The sequence below is a fragment of the Procambarus clarkii genome, chromosome 41, assembly GCF_040958095.1.
Source record: "Procambarus clarkii isolate CNS0578487 chromosome 41, FALCON_Pclarkii_2.0, whole genome shotgun sequence".
NCBI lineage: Eukaryota > Metazoa > Arthropoda > Malacostraca > Decapoda > Cambaridae > Procambarus > Procambarus clarkii.
The window spans coordinates 34,663,005-34,679,951 of record NC_091190.1 but is presented as its reverse complement, the minus strand read 5'-3'; the positions used below and the strand labels follow the sequence as shown (position 1 = coordinate 34,679,951).

The 16,947-nt window shown below is 45.9% G+C and overlaps 1 protein-coding gene across 1 annotated transcript; it reads right to left on the bottom strand.

The window, feature by feature from the left end:
- Positions 1-16,286: 16,286 nt before the first annotated feature.
- Positions 16,287-16,640, bottom strand: LOC138373246 (uncharacterized). Its single transcript, XM_069339286.1, has one exon. The coding sequence runs from the start codon at positions 16,638-16,640 to the stop codon at positions 16,287-16,289; it is 354 nt and encodes a 117-aa protein (XP_069195387.1).
- Positions 16,641-16,947: the final 307 nt, after the last annotated feature.

The window sequence follows — 16,947 nt, the reverse complement described above, 5'->3', positions numbered from 1 at the left end:
AAAGCTCCGGGGAGCCTCCGGGTCTTACCCAGAAAATGGCGTTTCATTACATTCAACGCTGGTTTTTTGATAGTTTGTCTTGGCTAGGCCTAATTGCTGTTATTATTCATGTAATTGTTTATGAACTATTATTTACGAGGATATCTACTTTTTGACCAGACCACACACTAGAAAGTGAAGGGACGACGACGTTTTGGTCCATCCTGGACCATTCTCAAGTCGATTGAGATGAGGAAGTAGATGCAGGCAATAAATAGGCTAGAGAGAGATGAGGAGCAAAGTGTAGTAGAAGGGATAGTATTAGGAATAAAAACTGCAGAGGGCCTATTGGCCCATATGAGGCAGCTCCTATTATAACCATCGAATGAGAAGGAGATAGTAATAGGAATAAGAATTTTCTGTCATGTGAGGATTCCAATCATCCTATTGATTGGTCTTCCTCCAAAATAATCTTTCCTGACTCTACCTACACAGACGCCGTCTCGTTGAATCGGCTCTAATACACAATGTACCCAACATGAACTTGAGTCCTGGCTTTGTTGCTGTGGACTCTTCCCTTTCACAATATATACTAAAATGCTCTAATTTTTCTAACAAACATGACCTAACCTAAACTTACCCTTACATTTATCTTTGTTTCTCCTTCCTTTTCTTTCTCTCTTCTCTTTTTCTGTTCATTGTTTTCTTTATGTTCCCTTACTATCCTCTTCTTATTCCTATTACTATCTCCTTCTCATTCGGTGGTTATAATAGAAGCTGCCTCGTATGGGCCAATAGGCCCTCTGCAGTTCTTATTCCTACTACTATCTCCTCTTCTACACTTTGCTCCTCACCTCTCTCTAGCCTATTTATTGCCTGCATCTACTTCCTTATCTCAATCGACTTGAGAATGGTCCAGGACAGACCGAAACGCCGTCGTCCCTTCACCTTCTAGTGTGTGGTCTGGTCAACATACTTTAGCCACTTTATTGTGACTCAACGCCTGTATCTACTTTTTATTAAAAGTGATGATAATTTTAAGTATAGGTATAAGTTTATATGTTGATTATATAGACCTGTAATCAAACACTAGAGGCCTTGGTGTTGCCAGATATAGAAGTAGCCAATATCGATTTGATTGGCAACTCAACCTGCACATCAAAAAACAAATTAAGTGGTGACATTTCGGTCTGTCCTGGACCATTATGAAGACTTGATAATTGTCTAGGATGGACTGAAATGTCATAGCTTCTTTATTTCAGATGTGGATTGGGTGTCTAATTTTACACCACATTATTGTGACTTGCTATTTACATTTGTTTTGCAGTTGCGTTTTGTATTTTAATAGATGCAAATAATGTGGCTTTTGTTTATTGTGACTTGTTGTTTGTATTTGCTTTGCAATTGAGTTTTGTATTTTGATGAATGCAAATAATGTGGCTTTTGTTTATTACTAATTTATATTTATAGATAGAATATAGTGTAATAGTTTACGATTATTTATGGCCTTTTAATATTTACATAGAACTTAACAGTTCTCTCTATATACAAGGTTATTTACTAAGCTTCTAATTAATAAAGAATTGTGCTTAATGTAACATTGTTTATTTATCCTTGGAGAATTTGTTATTAACATTGTTTATTCTTGGAAAATTTGTCAGTATATTATCCCAAAAAATGTTGTCATGATTTCCATCACTTGGACTTGATAGTAAAGTGATACTTGAACCCTGATGGTTCAAGTGCTTTGGAACCATTCCTTCATCTCTTCATAGTCTAGCTCCTTATCCTCATATTTCTCAGTGCTTTCTTCACATAATTATGTGCCGAGTAAAGAAATTCAGCAATGATCAATGAAATTAAAACATTGATTATGAAGTAATTATTTTAATATATCAGAAATCCCTTTACTAGTTAATGATCACAAAACAATCATTGGTAGTCACTTCAATGCTAGACTCAAGGACATTAGTAATTCTCACTTAAGTATTAAGAATGGATAGCAACCGATGTTTTGCTATATACAGTAATCATCTTGATATACAGATTGTGGATGACCTTGAGCACATGGAAATTTATGTGTAGGCATTCTAGACCTCTGTCTTGGTCCAGTGTCTCACCCCCTGGTGCACATCTTCTCTTGTAACAGAATTATCAGAACATCAACCTAGATTTACTGTATGTATTGGAAATACCATCCTGCCCAGAGGGATATTTAAATGCAACAGCATAGAGCTCCCCCTGCTCAATATGAAGTCGTAGTTACTCTTGTGTCAAGTAAGGTCTTAACCCAGCAACCAATTTAAAGCTGCCACCACGTTCCTGGAAATGTTCGATCTGAGGTTACAGAAACATAAATGTTTGAAATTGTAAATAAGTTGCTAAAACTTTCTGAGCTAATGTTGTCCATGCAAAATTTCAGACCTTGTTCATCTTATAAAATTACCTCAAAGTTACGAAATTCATTGCTTTAAAGTGAGCACATCCGTCTCCGTGGTGTAGTGGTAAGACACTCGCCTGGCGTTCCGCGAGCGCTTTGTCATGAGTTCGTATCCTGGCCGGGGAGGATTTACTGGGCGCAAATCCTTAACTGTAGCCTCTGTTTAATGCAACAGTAAAATGTGTACTTGGTTCTAACAACGATTCTTCGCGGCGGGGATCGCATTCCAGGGACCTGCCCGAAACGCTACGCGTACTAGTGACTGTACAAGAATGTAACAACTCTTGTATATATCTCAAAAGCAATAAAAATATGAATATTTAAAACAAATACAATAATAGGTTGTCACGTGGGGGTGGTGGGCCGGGGCTCTGCTAGCACTCAGCTGCTAGGGGCTCAAAAGGCCGAATACTCAGCCCCTCCGACTCCCAGGATTCACCGGAGTCTCCTTGGTCACACAGGAGAGGACCAACAATGCCCACCTCCGCAGGTCTTTGCTTCCACCACAAAAGGGGTGCCACTGATTCACCCTGGAAGCCCTTCAGTCAGCCCTTCAGTGGCTGTACAAGAATGTAACAACTCTTGTATATATCTCAAAAGCAATAAAAATATGAATATTTAAAACAAATACAATAATAGGTTGTCACGTGGGGGTGGTGGGCCGGGGCTCTGCCAGCACTCAGCTGCTAGGGGCTCAAAAGGCCGAATACTCAGCCCCTCCGACTCCCGGGATTCACTGGAGTCTCCTTGGTCACACAGGAGAGGACCAACAATGCCCACCTCCGCAGGTCTTTGCTTCCACCACAAAAGGGGTGCCACTGATTCACCCTGGAAGCCCTTCAGTCAAACACGGGGAAACTGCTGTTAACAGTTCCGGCCTAGACCCGCGGGGGAGTGAAGGAAGACTCAGGCTTACCTTATAACCATAACCTCCCTGAGTCTTGCCTGCCAGACAAAAAGGTTGCAGGAACTCCTTTCCCGCCTGTCTTCTCTATCTTCTTCTTAGCAAGGTCGCCAGCTGGGTTATTCTATCTGCACCCCAGCAATGCAGTTCAGTGGGTGTATTGTATATTGTTTGTAGCCAGAAGATTGCTACTCCCATAGATCTGCTACTAGACTGTTGGCCCAGGGTACTCTCCCAGGAAGGTCTGTGTGGCTTTACCCCTCTCTAGCCACTACGTGAATAGTTGCCACCATTCAGGCACCGATACTGATCGGATGGCTAAGGGTACGCTTTTATGTAAGACTGTGCTGTCTTTACCACTCTCCAGGCAATAAGAACTGCTATAGAGAACGTAGTGTTCCCTAGGTGGTACTATGATAACCTTCGTGTATGCTCGTAGAGAAATATCATAAATGGAGGCACACTTGTGATACAGTGATAAAATGTGTGAATTTACTGATGCAAATTACATGAACACACACACAATCACAAGTAATACATGAATATGGAAATATGGATAATAAGTCTGGAGATCGTCAGCCTCTTCTTCCACGACCTCCAACACTCCTTCAACTGGGCAGAAAGACAGGAGTCCCACACTCTCTCACAGGAGGGCCTCTTCACCACGTCGGCACCTCTCCTTCACTGTCCTGCCATCCATACACACTGTCCCCTCTGACAGTCCTGGACACAAGCTGCCTTGGAGCCTATTCTACTACTAAAGTATTAATGTCCTGTTGCCACATACATAAGTAACTATTGTGGCCTAACTAGCCTACTCACACAAGGGGTAATGGGAGGGAAAATGATCTACCTTACATTCCTGGCTCACGACGCCTGTCCCTCGATGGTGTGAGGTTCCCACGCTTCCTGAGTCGATCCTTGACGATCCAGGACGTTCCACAGGTCCTCAGGTGTCGTGGAGCCTTCGCGTCGTCGCCGTTCCAATCCCTGAGATTCAGCTGCCCCAATCCTGGTTCATCGATGGGCGCTGAGCTAATCACTATTTTTCCCACACTCGCCCCTTCCACAAGGCGTTGCTCCTTGTCCTAGGCACGGTGTCGTCCTTCCAAAACCCTCAGTGGATGTGACCCGGTCACAGCTAGGCTTGCCCGCCACACCTTTCCAGGGCCCCAACGTCCAGCGTCGCCGAATATTTTCTAAGTTTGGCACTCTTTTGCTCAATAAACTTGGTTCCTTTTCGCTTCCCAGAAGCGCGGGGTCTCCAATACGTGAGATGGGCTGCGATAGCCTGCACTAATCCACCAAGAAAGGCTTGTAGAGCCTCTAATCCTTGAGAGCAGACCGAAGTGCGTCCTGTCGCTTCCAAGGTTGGGTCAACTCTGACGTTGGCGCCGCCCGGGGCACTCGGTGACGTCATGGCGGGCCCTGATTTGTCGCCCGCGACCTAAGTTGGCCAATCTGCGATCGGCTAGTGTCCCTTCCAAAAGGTCATATCTACATTAGGGGATACTCTTTCATTTTATAACAGGGCGCCAATTTCCCTTTATTTACAACTTATAATGTAACGTTCTCCCTTAACTGGCAGCCGGTCTGGTCGCCACATATATCATTAGACTCCCTGAACCTCAGAGAATCAGTAGGGAGAGCTGATATGACTCTTTACGCCGGCAAACGAAAGAAATAGGAGAGGGCACCGTAACAAGGTGCACAGCTAGTAGTGACAGTTGGACTCTGATGCCAGCCAGCAACGAGAGAGGTCGCTGCTCCCACAGCCACTCCTTCCATAGTGGCTACATCCTGCTAGGGTGGCAGCTGGAGTAAGTTGTGTGCTGACACATCTATGGTCCAGGCCCGCCTGCATCATGATGCACAAGGATAAAGTTCTTCAGGGAGAACCACTCCTTCAGTAAGGCTAAAGTACTGATGAAAGTCACCACAGTCAACATTGTATCCGCTGACATCGCCAACCTCATTCTCGCCTCCACAACAATACCTGACATATAGGACTGTATTTGCCAGGTGAATCGGTCAACGCATCGCTGACCACGCCAACGATGGGATCATCTCCAGCATAAACACCCTGAACCCAGCCTTGACTGAAGTAGCAGCCACAGTTTTCACCCGTGACCACACCTGAAGATCAACACTGAAACTGACCTTCAGCATGCAACCTCATGCCAAGTCCATTCCATCCAGTTGTCGACCCCAAATATTCATTTATACATTTTAATATTAATATGCTGTTCATTTACAAAATTTTAATTTTCTCAAATATAAATTAATATTATTATATATTAGCATGCTGTGCATATTTAGGCATTGGTTAGGTTCTGTTGGCAAATATTTGTATTTGTTTTATGTGGGTGAAGAATTTACAGCATTTTGGTTTGAACAAAAGTTGTCAGCCACTTTTTTGTTGTCTGCTTTGCTGACGACAAAAGTCATCAGTGAAACAGTTGTTCAAGAAGTTTTTTGAGCGTCATGAGTTGTGAGTTGTATGTAAAGTTTTACATTAAAAAAATGGGATTTGGCGGGTGCAAGGAATGGACTTTGGCCTTTCTTTATGAGGATGGGCTGCAGCTTGGCCACTGCAGGCATCTCACAAGTGCTCCCAACACACACCCTCTATGAGTGAGGTCTGAGCCGTCTCTACCCTTGACGGTTGCAGGCGCCTCATAAGTGCCCCCAACACACACCTCATGGACTAGTGGACCAAACTAGTGGAACTTAATGGTTTGGAGCACTGAGACAACCTAGCAGACCAAACTCTCACATGTCAAGCCTGGCCTTGGGCTAGGCTTGGGGGAGTAGAAGAACTCCCAGAACCCCATCAGGCAGGTATCAAGCAGGTACCCACCTTGAGTGAAGTCTTGCCATCTACCCTCAGGGGAGTGGGGGGGGGGGGAAGGCGCCTCACATTTGCTCCCAACACACACACACACACACCCTCCGTGAGCGAGGTGTGGCTGGGTCTACCCATGGAGGAGGGGGGTGCAGGCACCTCACAAGTGCTCCCCCCTCCTTTGTGTCTCCTTACCATGGTGAAGGGGCTCACGTACACCTTCCTGTATTTGCTGAGGGTTGCCCCGGGCCACCCTCTCCTGCTGCTCTTTAGGAGTTGTATGTGCAAATGAACACAAAAATAGGGTCCTTGTGAGTCAAAGGACCACCCACTGGAGGGGCTGCCCTTGGTGGATGGCTGGTTGTCCAGGCTGGGACAAAAGGAAGAATGAGGTCTTTGCACCAGTGTCGGAGAATGGACGATGTAGTAGGACTCCCCTGTTTAAAAGGGGGAGCACCGCTGGGGACGACACACCTCTTCCTGTACTGGCCTACGCTCGGTCTCCCTGGCTGCCCTGGTAGGTGGCATCCCTTGGTTCCAGGCTCCAGACCTTTTAAAAATAGATGACATATGGATACTGACCTGACCTCTCTTACCCAGGCTCATGGGGTGGGCGACCAGGCCCTTGAGTCGGACTGTGACGGAAGACTGGGTTCTGTAGTCCCCGCTACTTTGGGCCTAGACCAAACTACCACCCCCCCACCCCCTGCTCTCATCCTTCTGTGGTAGGGTCGAGCCCCAAGCCCCCAGTGGTGACCACCTTGTCCCCTGGCACGGCTCCGTCTCTCATAGTGGCTACTGCACCTTTTAACCCCTCTCTCTGGGGGCTCTCAATGTCGTCCCCACCACGGCCCCACTCACACGATACCTTTCCATACTGCAGGTGCCTTGTTTGGTCCTGCTATGTGGGCTAAATACTTTGATCTCAACCATCAGGATTCTACACCACCTGACGATTTCTCCCTCCATAAACACCTTGTTGATTCGGTAGATGCCTCTGTTACTTATAGGCCCGCCTGTCTGGGTACATATGTTGTCGCTGCTCCTCAGGATGCAGGTACCCGCTTAGCCACATTGTCCTGCATTGGGGAGACCCTCTTTTCGGGTCCCCAAAAACGCTCGGTTAGATGCCAGTGTTGACACTGCTCTCTTCCCGCACCATGTTGCAATTGGTGTTCTGGGACCTAAAAGACTGCCACGAGGATATTAAACGGACACGTTCACTCGACCCCCACCCCCCTCGTTGTCGTCGCCGTCAACCCTTTGAGTTCCTTCGATAGTCGGACCCTTCCACATTCCATCTCCTAGACTTTATAATAAGTGCTGGAAGTTCAGGCATGGTGCCCTCAAATGCACCAGTACTGTGTGTCTATGCCCCATGTGTTGGGATGAAAGGCACTCTTAAGACAGAGTGCTCTTTTCCCCAGGCTCGCTGCCTCAATTGTGGCGAGGCCCAACCTGCCTTTTCTTGCGCGTGTATAAACTACAAACTTGAAGAAGCTATCCTCAACTTGAAACACCGGGCTTGTTTGTCTTTTCCTGAAGCAAGATGCCATGTCTGCCATCTCAACCCTTTCACCGGTGTATCTTATGCTCATGTGTTGCGTTCTACCTTTCCTCATCATTCCCACCTTACTCAGTCTCACAACCGTTTCCAGATCTTAGACCCGGACACGCCCACCACCTCCTCCCCTGTTCCTTTACGTTTTGTTCCAAGGGATCCCCCCTCCTGGTTCTCCATCTGAAGTTTCCCCCCTCTTCCTTCCCAGTCGGCCATGTCTCCTGTGTCTTCTTTCCCATCTCCTCCCCCCCCCCTGATCCTTCTTCCCAACCCTCCCCACAGTCTCTTGGCCCTCCACACTGCTTGTCTGTCCAGACTGTTGTCCATCATCCTCCCAGCAATCTTCATGTTGTTTGCTCCCGTTCTTCTTCTCTTGTTGAGACAATTTGACACTGTCACCCAGTACGTTGTTGCTGGAACACCTGTTTGAGTCAGATATGTAAGCCTGGCTCCATTCCTCCCTCCTCCCCGGCAGGTAAGAAGGCATCGTTTTCTTCCTTCCCCCCCCCCCCCACCTCAGACTATTGCTCCGTCCCTTCCATTTCGGTGGTCGGGCCCCCTGTCCCAGTTATGGAAGTTTCTTTAGCCCCTGATTCTCTCTCGGTTGCTGCCCTTGCTGAGGTGCGCTCTCTGGTTTCTGCCCCCCCCCCCTCCTCCGGACCCCGTCCGTCCACCTCTGGACTGTCCCCCCTCTCGGTTGTCTCCTCTTCCTGACCCTGTCCGTTCGCCTCTGGTCTGTCTTCCCGCTCCCTTCACTCCATCCTTACTAAGTTTATCCATCCCCCCCGTAACCCTGATTTCACTGACCCTGATTTTGATACTGAGCTTATTTAATATGCTGTGTTCTTCTTTACCTTTGTTTCTTCATTGTACTCTGTCGCTGTCCTCTCTCCTTTTAACAATGTCAATTCTTCAACGAAATATTCGTGGATTTTGTCAACTTCAATGAACTCCAACTTCAGATTACACAGTTTTCACCACTTTGTATATGTCAAAAGGAGCCGATGCTTGGTGCTCGTCCTGGTCACTTTCGTTGTTATTCCTTTCTCCTCCCCCCCCTCCAGGCTTTTGATGGGGCCCATAACTCTACTGCTCTCTTGATTTATACTGACATTCCCTTCGCCCCACTACTTTTTCAATCGTCTATCTAGTTTTCTGCAGCCCATGACATTGAGTAAATGGTATACATTCTGTTCTATTCATCTCCTCCCAAATTTCCCACTTTCTCTAACCGCTTCAGTTGTCCCGATTCAACTGTCGACATACCTTGTGGGGTAATGTTCTGACAAACACTCGAGCTTGAACCTTCTTGAACCGTTCGTCCTCTCTTCTTTCATGTCTCTTCTGAATTCTGGTGAACCTACTCACGTGGACTCGAACTAGCACCCTTTCCTGTTTTGATCTTTCTCTCTGCTCGTCGTCTCTTTCCTTAGATTTCACGTGACAGGTTCTTGATGACCTCCATAACAGTGACCATTTCCCTATCCTTGTTACCTTTTTCTCTCTTCACCCTCCCCTGACAGCTGAGTGGACAGCACTTCGGATTCGTAGTCTTGAGGTTCCGGGTTCGATCCCTGGTGGAGGCGGAAACAAATGGACAAAGTTTCTTTCGCCCTGATGCTCCTGTTACTTAGCAGTAAACAGGTACCTGGGAGTTAAGACAGCTGCTACGGGCTGCTTCATGGGGGTGTGTAACAAAAAGGAGGCCTGGTCAAGGACCAGACCGTGGGGACGCTAAGCCCCGAAATCATCTCAAGATAATCCCCCTCTCCTTCCCTTGGTGGCAGTTTGCTAAGGCTGACTGCAACCTATTCACCCTCCGTGCTACTCTCTCCGACTTCTCTACTCTGCCTCTTCCTCACACCCTCCTCCTTTTTCATGACATCATCTTCGACGCTGCCCTCAGCTCTGTTCCTTGCTCTGCCTCCCGAGGCACGCGGAAGTGCGTTCACTGTTGGAATGCGAACTGTGCTCGGGCTGTCCGCTGTAAGCATGCAGCCTTGAAGAAATGCTGGCAGACAGCCAATTCTTTTATTTTGTTTCGGAAGGCAAGTGCGGTGACCCGTAGGACCATCCGTTCAGCTAAACCTGAGAGTAATAAATCTCACGTCTCCACCATTAAGTCCAATACTCCTCTGCTGCAGATCTGGAAGAAAATCCGCAAGATAGTATGTACGTTTATTCCCGATGTCTCGCCAGTCCTTGACCTCCATGGTACTCTTGTGGCGGACCCAGTGATGATCGTGACCGAACTGGGTTCCCATTTTCTAACTGTTAGCTCTGGTTCTCATCTTCCTCAATCCTTCCTTCTTCGTAAGCCCGTTCTTGAATCTCATCCCTTAGATTTCCGCACTCATCTCTGACTTCCCTGACTGTCTGTCTGAACTTCAGTCTGCACTGGCCCTCTGCGGTTCTATGGCAGTGGGCTCAGATGGCATTATGAGATACTTCGCCGTCACCCTCCATGCATGTCTCAGTATTTACTGAATTTGTATAACTGGGTCTGGGAGTCGTCGTTAGTCCTTGAGAACTGGCTCGATGCCATTGTACTCCCTATTTGGAAACCGGGGTCTCTCTGGACATCCCCTAAGGACTTCCGCCCTATTGCCCTCAAGAGTTGTGTGCAAACTCTTTGAACGTATGGTCACTGTTCATCTGATGTGGTTCTTGGAACACTATTACTACCTCTCCCCTTCTCAATTTTGTTTTCACAAGTGCCGCAGCACCACTGATGTCTTGGTGAACTTGGAGGTCTATATTCGTACTGCTTTTGCTGCTCAGACCTCCGTCGCTGCTGTACTTTTAGACCTGGGAAAAAGCTTACGACACCACCTGGAGATACCATATTCTGTCCCAACCTCGTTCTTTTGGCCTTTGTGGTAATCTCTCTCTCTCTTCCTCCAGAGCTTCCTCTCTTGTCGTTCAAGAGAGGAAGTTAATCCAACCTCGTTCCTTTAGAGTGAGTGTTATGAATTTGCTTACTAGTTATGGGGGGGGGGGTATAGAGTATTAATGAAAAGGGCCAACAGCTAGAATCAAGATGTATCAAAAATAGTGGGGTAGATAGGCCTGGCCCCCTAAGGAACATAGATTCCTGTTAATGCTTCAAAGTTTTAGAAACATCTGCTGTCTAGCATACAATCATCTACACCACTGCAACAGGATTAATGGATACACCTCAAAAACTAACTTATTTATTAAACCTTCTTAACAATCCCCCCATATACATTACTATAATAACAACACTTTACCACACTATCTTACGTTAAAAGCCTTGGTCCACATAGGCAGGATACAAGGTTTTACAATTACCAAAACTAGGGTAAAGTCTACTTGAATAGGGCACTAGCAAAGGTTATAGGTAGCCTGGGGCAACTTGAGCACATGTGGTTTCACTACACCACTTAGAGCAATCTTAGGAATATAAACACTAGCTCAGGTCACACAAACTACTACTACACACTTTTGCCAGAGGCCGGTACACGATATACAGTACTTGTAGAGAGTCAGGATACGGTAAGGAGAGAGAGAGAGAGAGAGAAGGTAAAGGAGTACAGAACCCACGAGGGAGAGTGTGAACCCAACCACAGCCCGCACCAGAGAGAGCGACCCTAAGTCCTGCCTCCCACTCTACTTGCTGCCAGGCGGATATTCAGCTGATCGTACAGCAGACATCAACCCAAGTTTACTCAGACTTACTTTACTATTTACTTAAAGCATTTCTAAACAGAGCTGATGACTAGTTCAATATTTTATAATCAACAAGCCCAGAGTCTTAATGCTCTGTGAGAAACAAGATTCGTCTTATGTCTGGCAAGGAAGATAGGAACAAAAACGCATCAGCTGGCCTATCAATTAATGTAAAGTAATTATTTAAGAGCTCAATTTGACCTCTGGTTTCCAACTAAAGAACCCAGGGTCGTAACAGTGAGGCTTACCTTGAGGTGCTTCCGGGGCTTAGCGTCCCCGCGGCCTGGTCGTCGACCAGGCCTTGGTACCACTCTCTGCCTCTTTTTGGAAATACGAAGGTGTACCTCAAGGTAGTGTCCTGAGCACCACTCTTTTTCTGGTTGCTCCTCAATGGTCTTCTTTCCTATCTTCTCCGCTCTCTGTCGATGATCTTGCTCCTTGCTGTCAAGATGATGATTTGCCTCTCCTTCAACGGCGGCTTCAACTTGCGATTGATCTCTCTCGTACTGTCTAAAATCAATTATGGTTGCCCTACTTACTCGTCTACATCTACTCTTCGCTGTCTTGATGCTTTGCAACATACTGGGTTGTGCCTCAGCTCTGGTGCCTTTTGTTCGACTCCTATCCAGGTTGATACCTGGTTGATGCGGTTCTGGGAGTTCTACTACTCCCCAAGCTCGACCCGAAGTGAGAGTTTGGTCCACTAGGCTGTCGCTTGGAGTGGCCCTTAGGCCCACATATCTATCTCAGCCCGGTTGGTCCGGAACTCCTTGGAGGAAACTATCTAGTTTCCTCTTGAAGATGTCCACGGTTGTTCCGGCAATATTTCTTACGTTCGCTGGGAGGGTGTTGAACAACCGCGGACCTCTGATGTTCATACAGTGTTCTCTGATTGTGCCTATGGCACCCGGCCCTGCTCTTCACTGGTTCTATTCTGCATTTTCTTCCATATTATTCACTCCAGTACGTTGTTATTTTACTGTGTAGATTTGGTACTTGACCCTTCAGTATGTTCCACGTGTATATTATTTGATATCTCTCTTGTCTTCTTTCTAGTGAGTACATTTGGAGGGCTTTGAGACGATCCCAATAATTTAGGTGCTTTATTGCATCTATGCGTGCCGTATATGTTCTCTGTATTCCCTCTATTTCAGCAATCGCTCCTGCTTTGAAGGGGGAGGTTATCTTGAGATGATTTCGTGGCTTTAGTGTCCCTGCAGCCCGGTCCTCTACCAGGCTTCCACCCCCAGGAAGCAGCCCGTGACAGCTGACTAACACCCAGGTACCTATTTTACTGCTAGGTAACAGGGGCATAGGGTGAAAGAAACTATGCCCATTGTTTCTCGCCGGCGCCTGGGATCTAACCCGGGACCACAGGATCACAAGTTCAGTGTGCTGTCCGCTCGGCCGACCGGCTCCCTGAGGGGGGCCAAGCTCCCGAGGAAATGAGTACTGAGTAGTACTCAAGAAAGGACAGCACAAGTGACATAAAGAGTACAACAATTGTGATGGGATCCCTGGATTTGAAAGTTCTCATAATGCATCCGATCATTTTTCTGGCTGACGGAATATTTGCTTGGTTATGCTCCCTAAACGTTAGGTCGTCCGACATTATTATTCCCAAATCCTTTACATGCTGTTTTCCTACTATGGGCACATTTGATTGTGTTTTGTACCCTGTATTATGTTTCAGATCCTCATTTTTACCATACCTGAGTATCTGGAATTTATCATTGTTAAACATCATGTTATTTTCTGTTGCCCTGTCGAAAACTTTATTAATATCTGCTTGAAGATTTTCAATTTCTTCAGCCGAGGTAATTTTTATGCTGATTTTTGTCATCTGCAAAGGATGATATGAAGCTGTGACTTGTATTTTTGTCTATATCTGATTATGAGAATAAGGGAAAGCAGCTGTGCAAGGACTGTAATCTGAGGTACAGAGCTTTTAACTGCACTTGGACTGGATCTTATATGATTTATATTTATATTTTATATGATTGACTGTTACACGTTGAGTCCTGTTTGACTGAAAACAGAGTATTCAGCGTCCTATTTTACCTGTTATTCCCATTGACCTCATTTTGTGTGCTATCACTCCATGGTCACATTTATCGAAGGCCTTTGCGAAGTCCATGTATACCACATCAGCATTCTGATGTATCAGTTTTTCATCAGTTTTTCTTTTAATGCCTCAGTGACTTTGTTGTAGTACTCACCTAGTTCACCTAGTTGTACTCACCTAGTTGTGTTTGCGGGGGTTGAGCTCTGGCTCTTTGGTCCCGCCTCTCAACCGTCAATCAACAGGTGTACAGATTCCTGAGCCTATCGGGCTCTGTCATATCTACACTTGAAACTGTGTATGGAGTCAGCCTCCACCACATCACTGCCTAATGCATTACATTTGTCAACCACTCTGACACTAAAAAAGTTCTTTCTAACATCTCTGTGGCTCATTTGGGCACTCAGTTTCCACCTGTGTCCCCTTGTGCGTGTGCCCCTTGTGTTAAATAGACTGTCTTTATCTACCCTATCAATTCCCTTCAGAATCTTGAATGTGGTGATCATGTCCCCCCTAACTCTTCTGTCTTCCAGCGAAGTGAGGTTTAATTCCCGTAGTCTCTCCTCGTAGCTCATACCTCTCAGCTCGGGTACTAGTCTGGTGGCAAACCTTTGAACCTTTTCCAGTTTAGTCTTATCCTTGACTAGATATGGACTCCATGCTGGGGCTGCATACTCCAGGATTGGCCTGACATATGTGGTATACAAAGTTCTGAATGATTCTTTACACAAGTTTCTGAATGCCGTTCGTATGTTGGCCAGCCTGGCATATGCCGCTGATGTTATCCGCTTGATATGTGCTGCAGGAGACAGGTCTGGTGTGATATCAACCCCCAAGTCTTTTTCCTTCTCTGACTCCTGAAGAATTTCCTCTCCCAGATGATACCTTGTATCTGGCCTCCTGCTCCCTACACCTATCTTCATTACATTACATTTGGTTGGGTTAAACTCTAACAACCATTTGTTCGACCATTCCTTCAGCTTGTCTAGGTCTTCTTGAAGCCTCAAACAGTCCTCTTCTGTTTTAATCCTTCTCATAATTTTAGCATCGTCTGCAAACATTGAGAGAAATGAATCGATACCCTCCGGGAGATCATTTACATATATCAGAAACAAGATAGGACCGAGTACAGAGCCCTGTGGGACTCCACTGGTGACTTCACGCCAATCGGAGGTCTCACCCCTCACCGTAACTCTCTGCTTCCTATTGCTTAGATACTCCCTTATCCACTGGAGCACCTTACCAGCTACACCTGCCTGTCTCTCCAGCTTATGTACCAGCCTCTTATGCGGTACTGTGTCAAAGGCTTTCCGACAATCCAAGAAAATGCAGTCCGCCCAGCCCTCTCTTTCTTGCTTAATCTGTGTCACCTGATCGTAGAATTCTATCAAGCCTGTAAGGCAAGATTTACCCTCCCTGAACCCATGTTGGCGATTTGTCACGAAGTCCCTTCTCTCCAGATGTGTTACCAGGTTTTTTCTCACGATCTTCTCCATCACCTTGCATGGTATACAAGTCAAGGACACTGGCCTGTAGTTCAGTGCCTCTTGTCTGTCGCCCTTTTTGTATATTGGGACCACATTCGCCGTCTTCCATATTTCTGGTAGGTCTCCCGTCTCTAGTTACTTACTATACACTATGGAGAGTGGCAAGCAAAGTGCCTCTGCACACTCTTTCAGTATCCATGGTGAGATCCCATCTGGACCAACAGCCTTTCTAACATCCAGATCCAGCAGGTGTCTCTTGACCTCCTCTCTCGTAATTTCGAACTCCTCCAAGGCCGCCTGGTTTACCTCCCTTTCTCCTAGCACAGTGACCTCACCCTGTTCTATTGTGAAGACCTCCTGGAACCTCTTGTTGAGTTCCTCACACACCTCTCTGTCATTCTCTGTATACCTGTCCTCGCCTGTTCTAAGTTTCAATACCTGTTCTTTCACTGTTGTTTTCCTTCTGATGTGACTGTGGAGTAGCTTTGGTTCGGTCTTGGCTTTGTTTGCTATATCATTTTCAAAAATTTTCTCTGCTTCTCTTCTCACCCTGACGTACTCATTCCTGGTTCTCTGGTATCTCTCTCTGCTTTCTGGTGTTCTGTTATTCCGGAAGTTCCTCCACGCCTTTTTGTTCAGTTTCTTCGCTTCCATACATGCCCTATTATACCATGGATTCTTCTGTTGCTTCTCGGATTTTTCCCTTTGGGCCGGGATGAACCTGTTTACTGCCTCCTGACACTTTTGGGTAACATAGTCCATCATACCCTGTACAGACTTGTCTCTGAGGTCTGTGTCCCAAGGTATTTCACTTAGGAAACTTCTCATCTGTTCATAATTCCCCTTTCGGTATGCCAGCCTTTTGATTCATAGTTCTTTTTGGGGGGAGATAAGTCCTAGCTCTACCAGGTACTCAAAGTTCAATACACTGTGGTCACTCATTCCCAAGGGCGCTTCCATCTTAACTTCCCTTATATCCCATTCATTTAGGGTAAATATCAAATCAAGCATTGCTGGTTCATCTTCTCCTCTCATTCTTGTTGGTTCTTTGGTGTGCTAGCTTAGAAAGTTTCTTGTTGCCACGTCCAGCAGCTTAGCTCTCCATGTTTCTGGTCCTCCATGTGGGTCTCTGTTCTCCTAATCTATCTTCCCATGGTTGAAGTCTCCCATAATTAGTAGTCCAGATCCATTCCTGCTAGCAACAGAAGCTGCTCTGTAGTGATCAGGTAGCTGTGAGAGGCACGATCTTCCCGCTCGAAATCCATGTTGAACTGGGTTGTGAAGGTCATTGGTCTCCATGAAATTGGTGACCTGACTCCTAATCACTCTCAAATATTTCTATTACGTGGGACGTTAGTGCAACTGGTCTATAATTCTTTGCCAATGCTCTGCTCCCTCCCTTGTGTAGAGGGGCTATGTCTGCTACTTTAAGTGCATTTGGTATCTCCCCCATTTCCAAACTCCTCCTCCACACTATACTGAGTGCCTGTACTTCCGGCATTTTGCATTTCTTTATTAATATTGAATTCCATGAATCTGTACCCAGAGTCGAGTGCAGGGGCATGTTTTCAATTTTTCTTTCAAGGTCCAGTACTTTCATGTTGATATCAGTTATATTTACAGGGGTTTGGATATCCTGCATAAAGAAATTGTCTGGATTTTCCACTTTCATGTTTATTGGAGTGCTAAACATGTCCTCATACTGGTTTTTTAGGATTTCACTAATTTCTTTGTCATCCTCCGTGTATGAACCTTCACTTGTACGAATAGGTCTAATACTGACAGTGGTTTTTGCTTTTGATTTCGCATATGTGAAGAAGTATTTTGGATTTTTCTTAATTTCCTGAATTGCTTACTGTTCTAACTGCCTTTCTTCAGTTTGATATGAGTGTTTCAATTTCCGCTCAATTTCCTCAATCTCCCTATTTAAATTATTGCTTCTTTGACAGGAAAGTCGTGTCTGCTTAAGCATTTCCGTT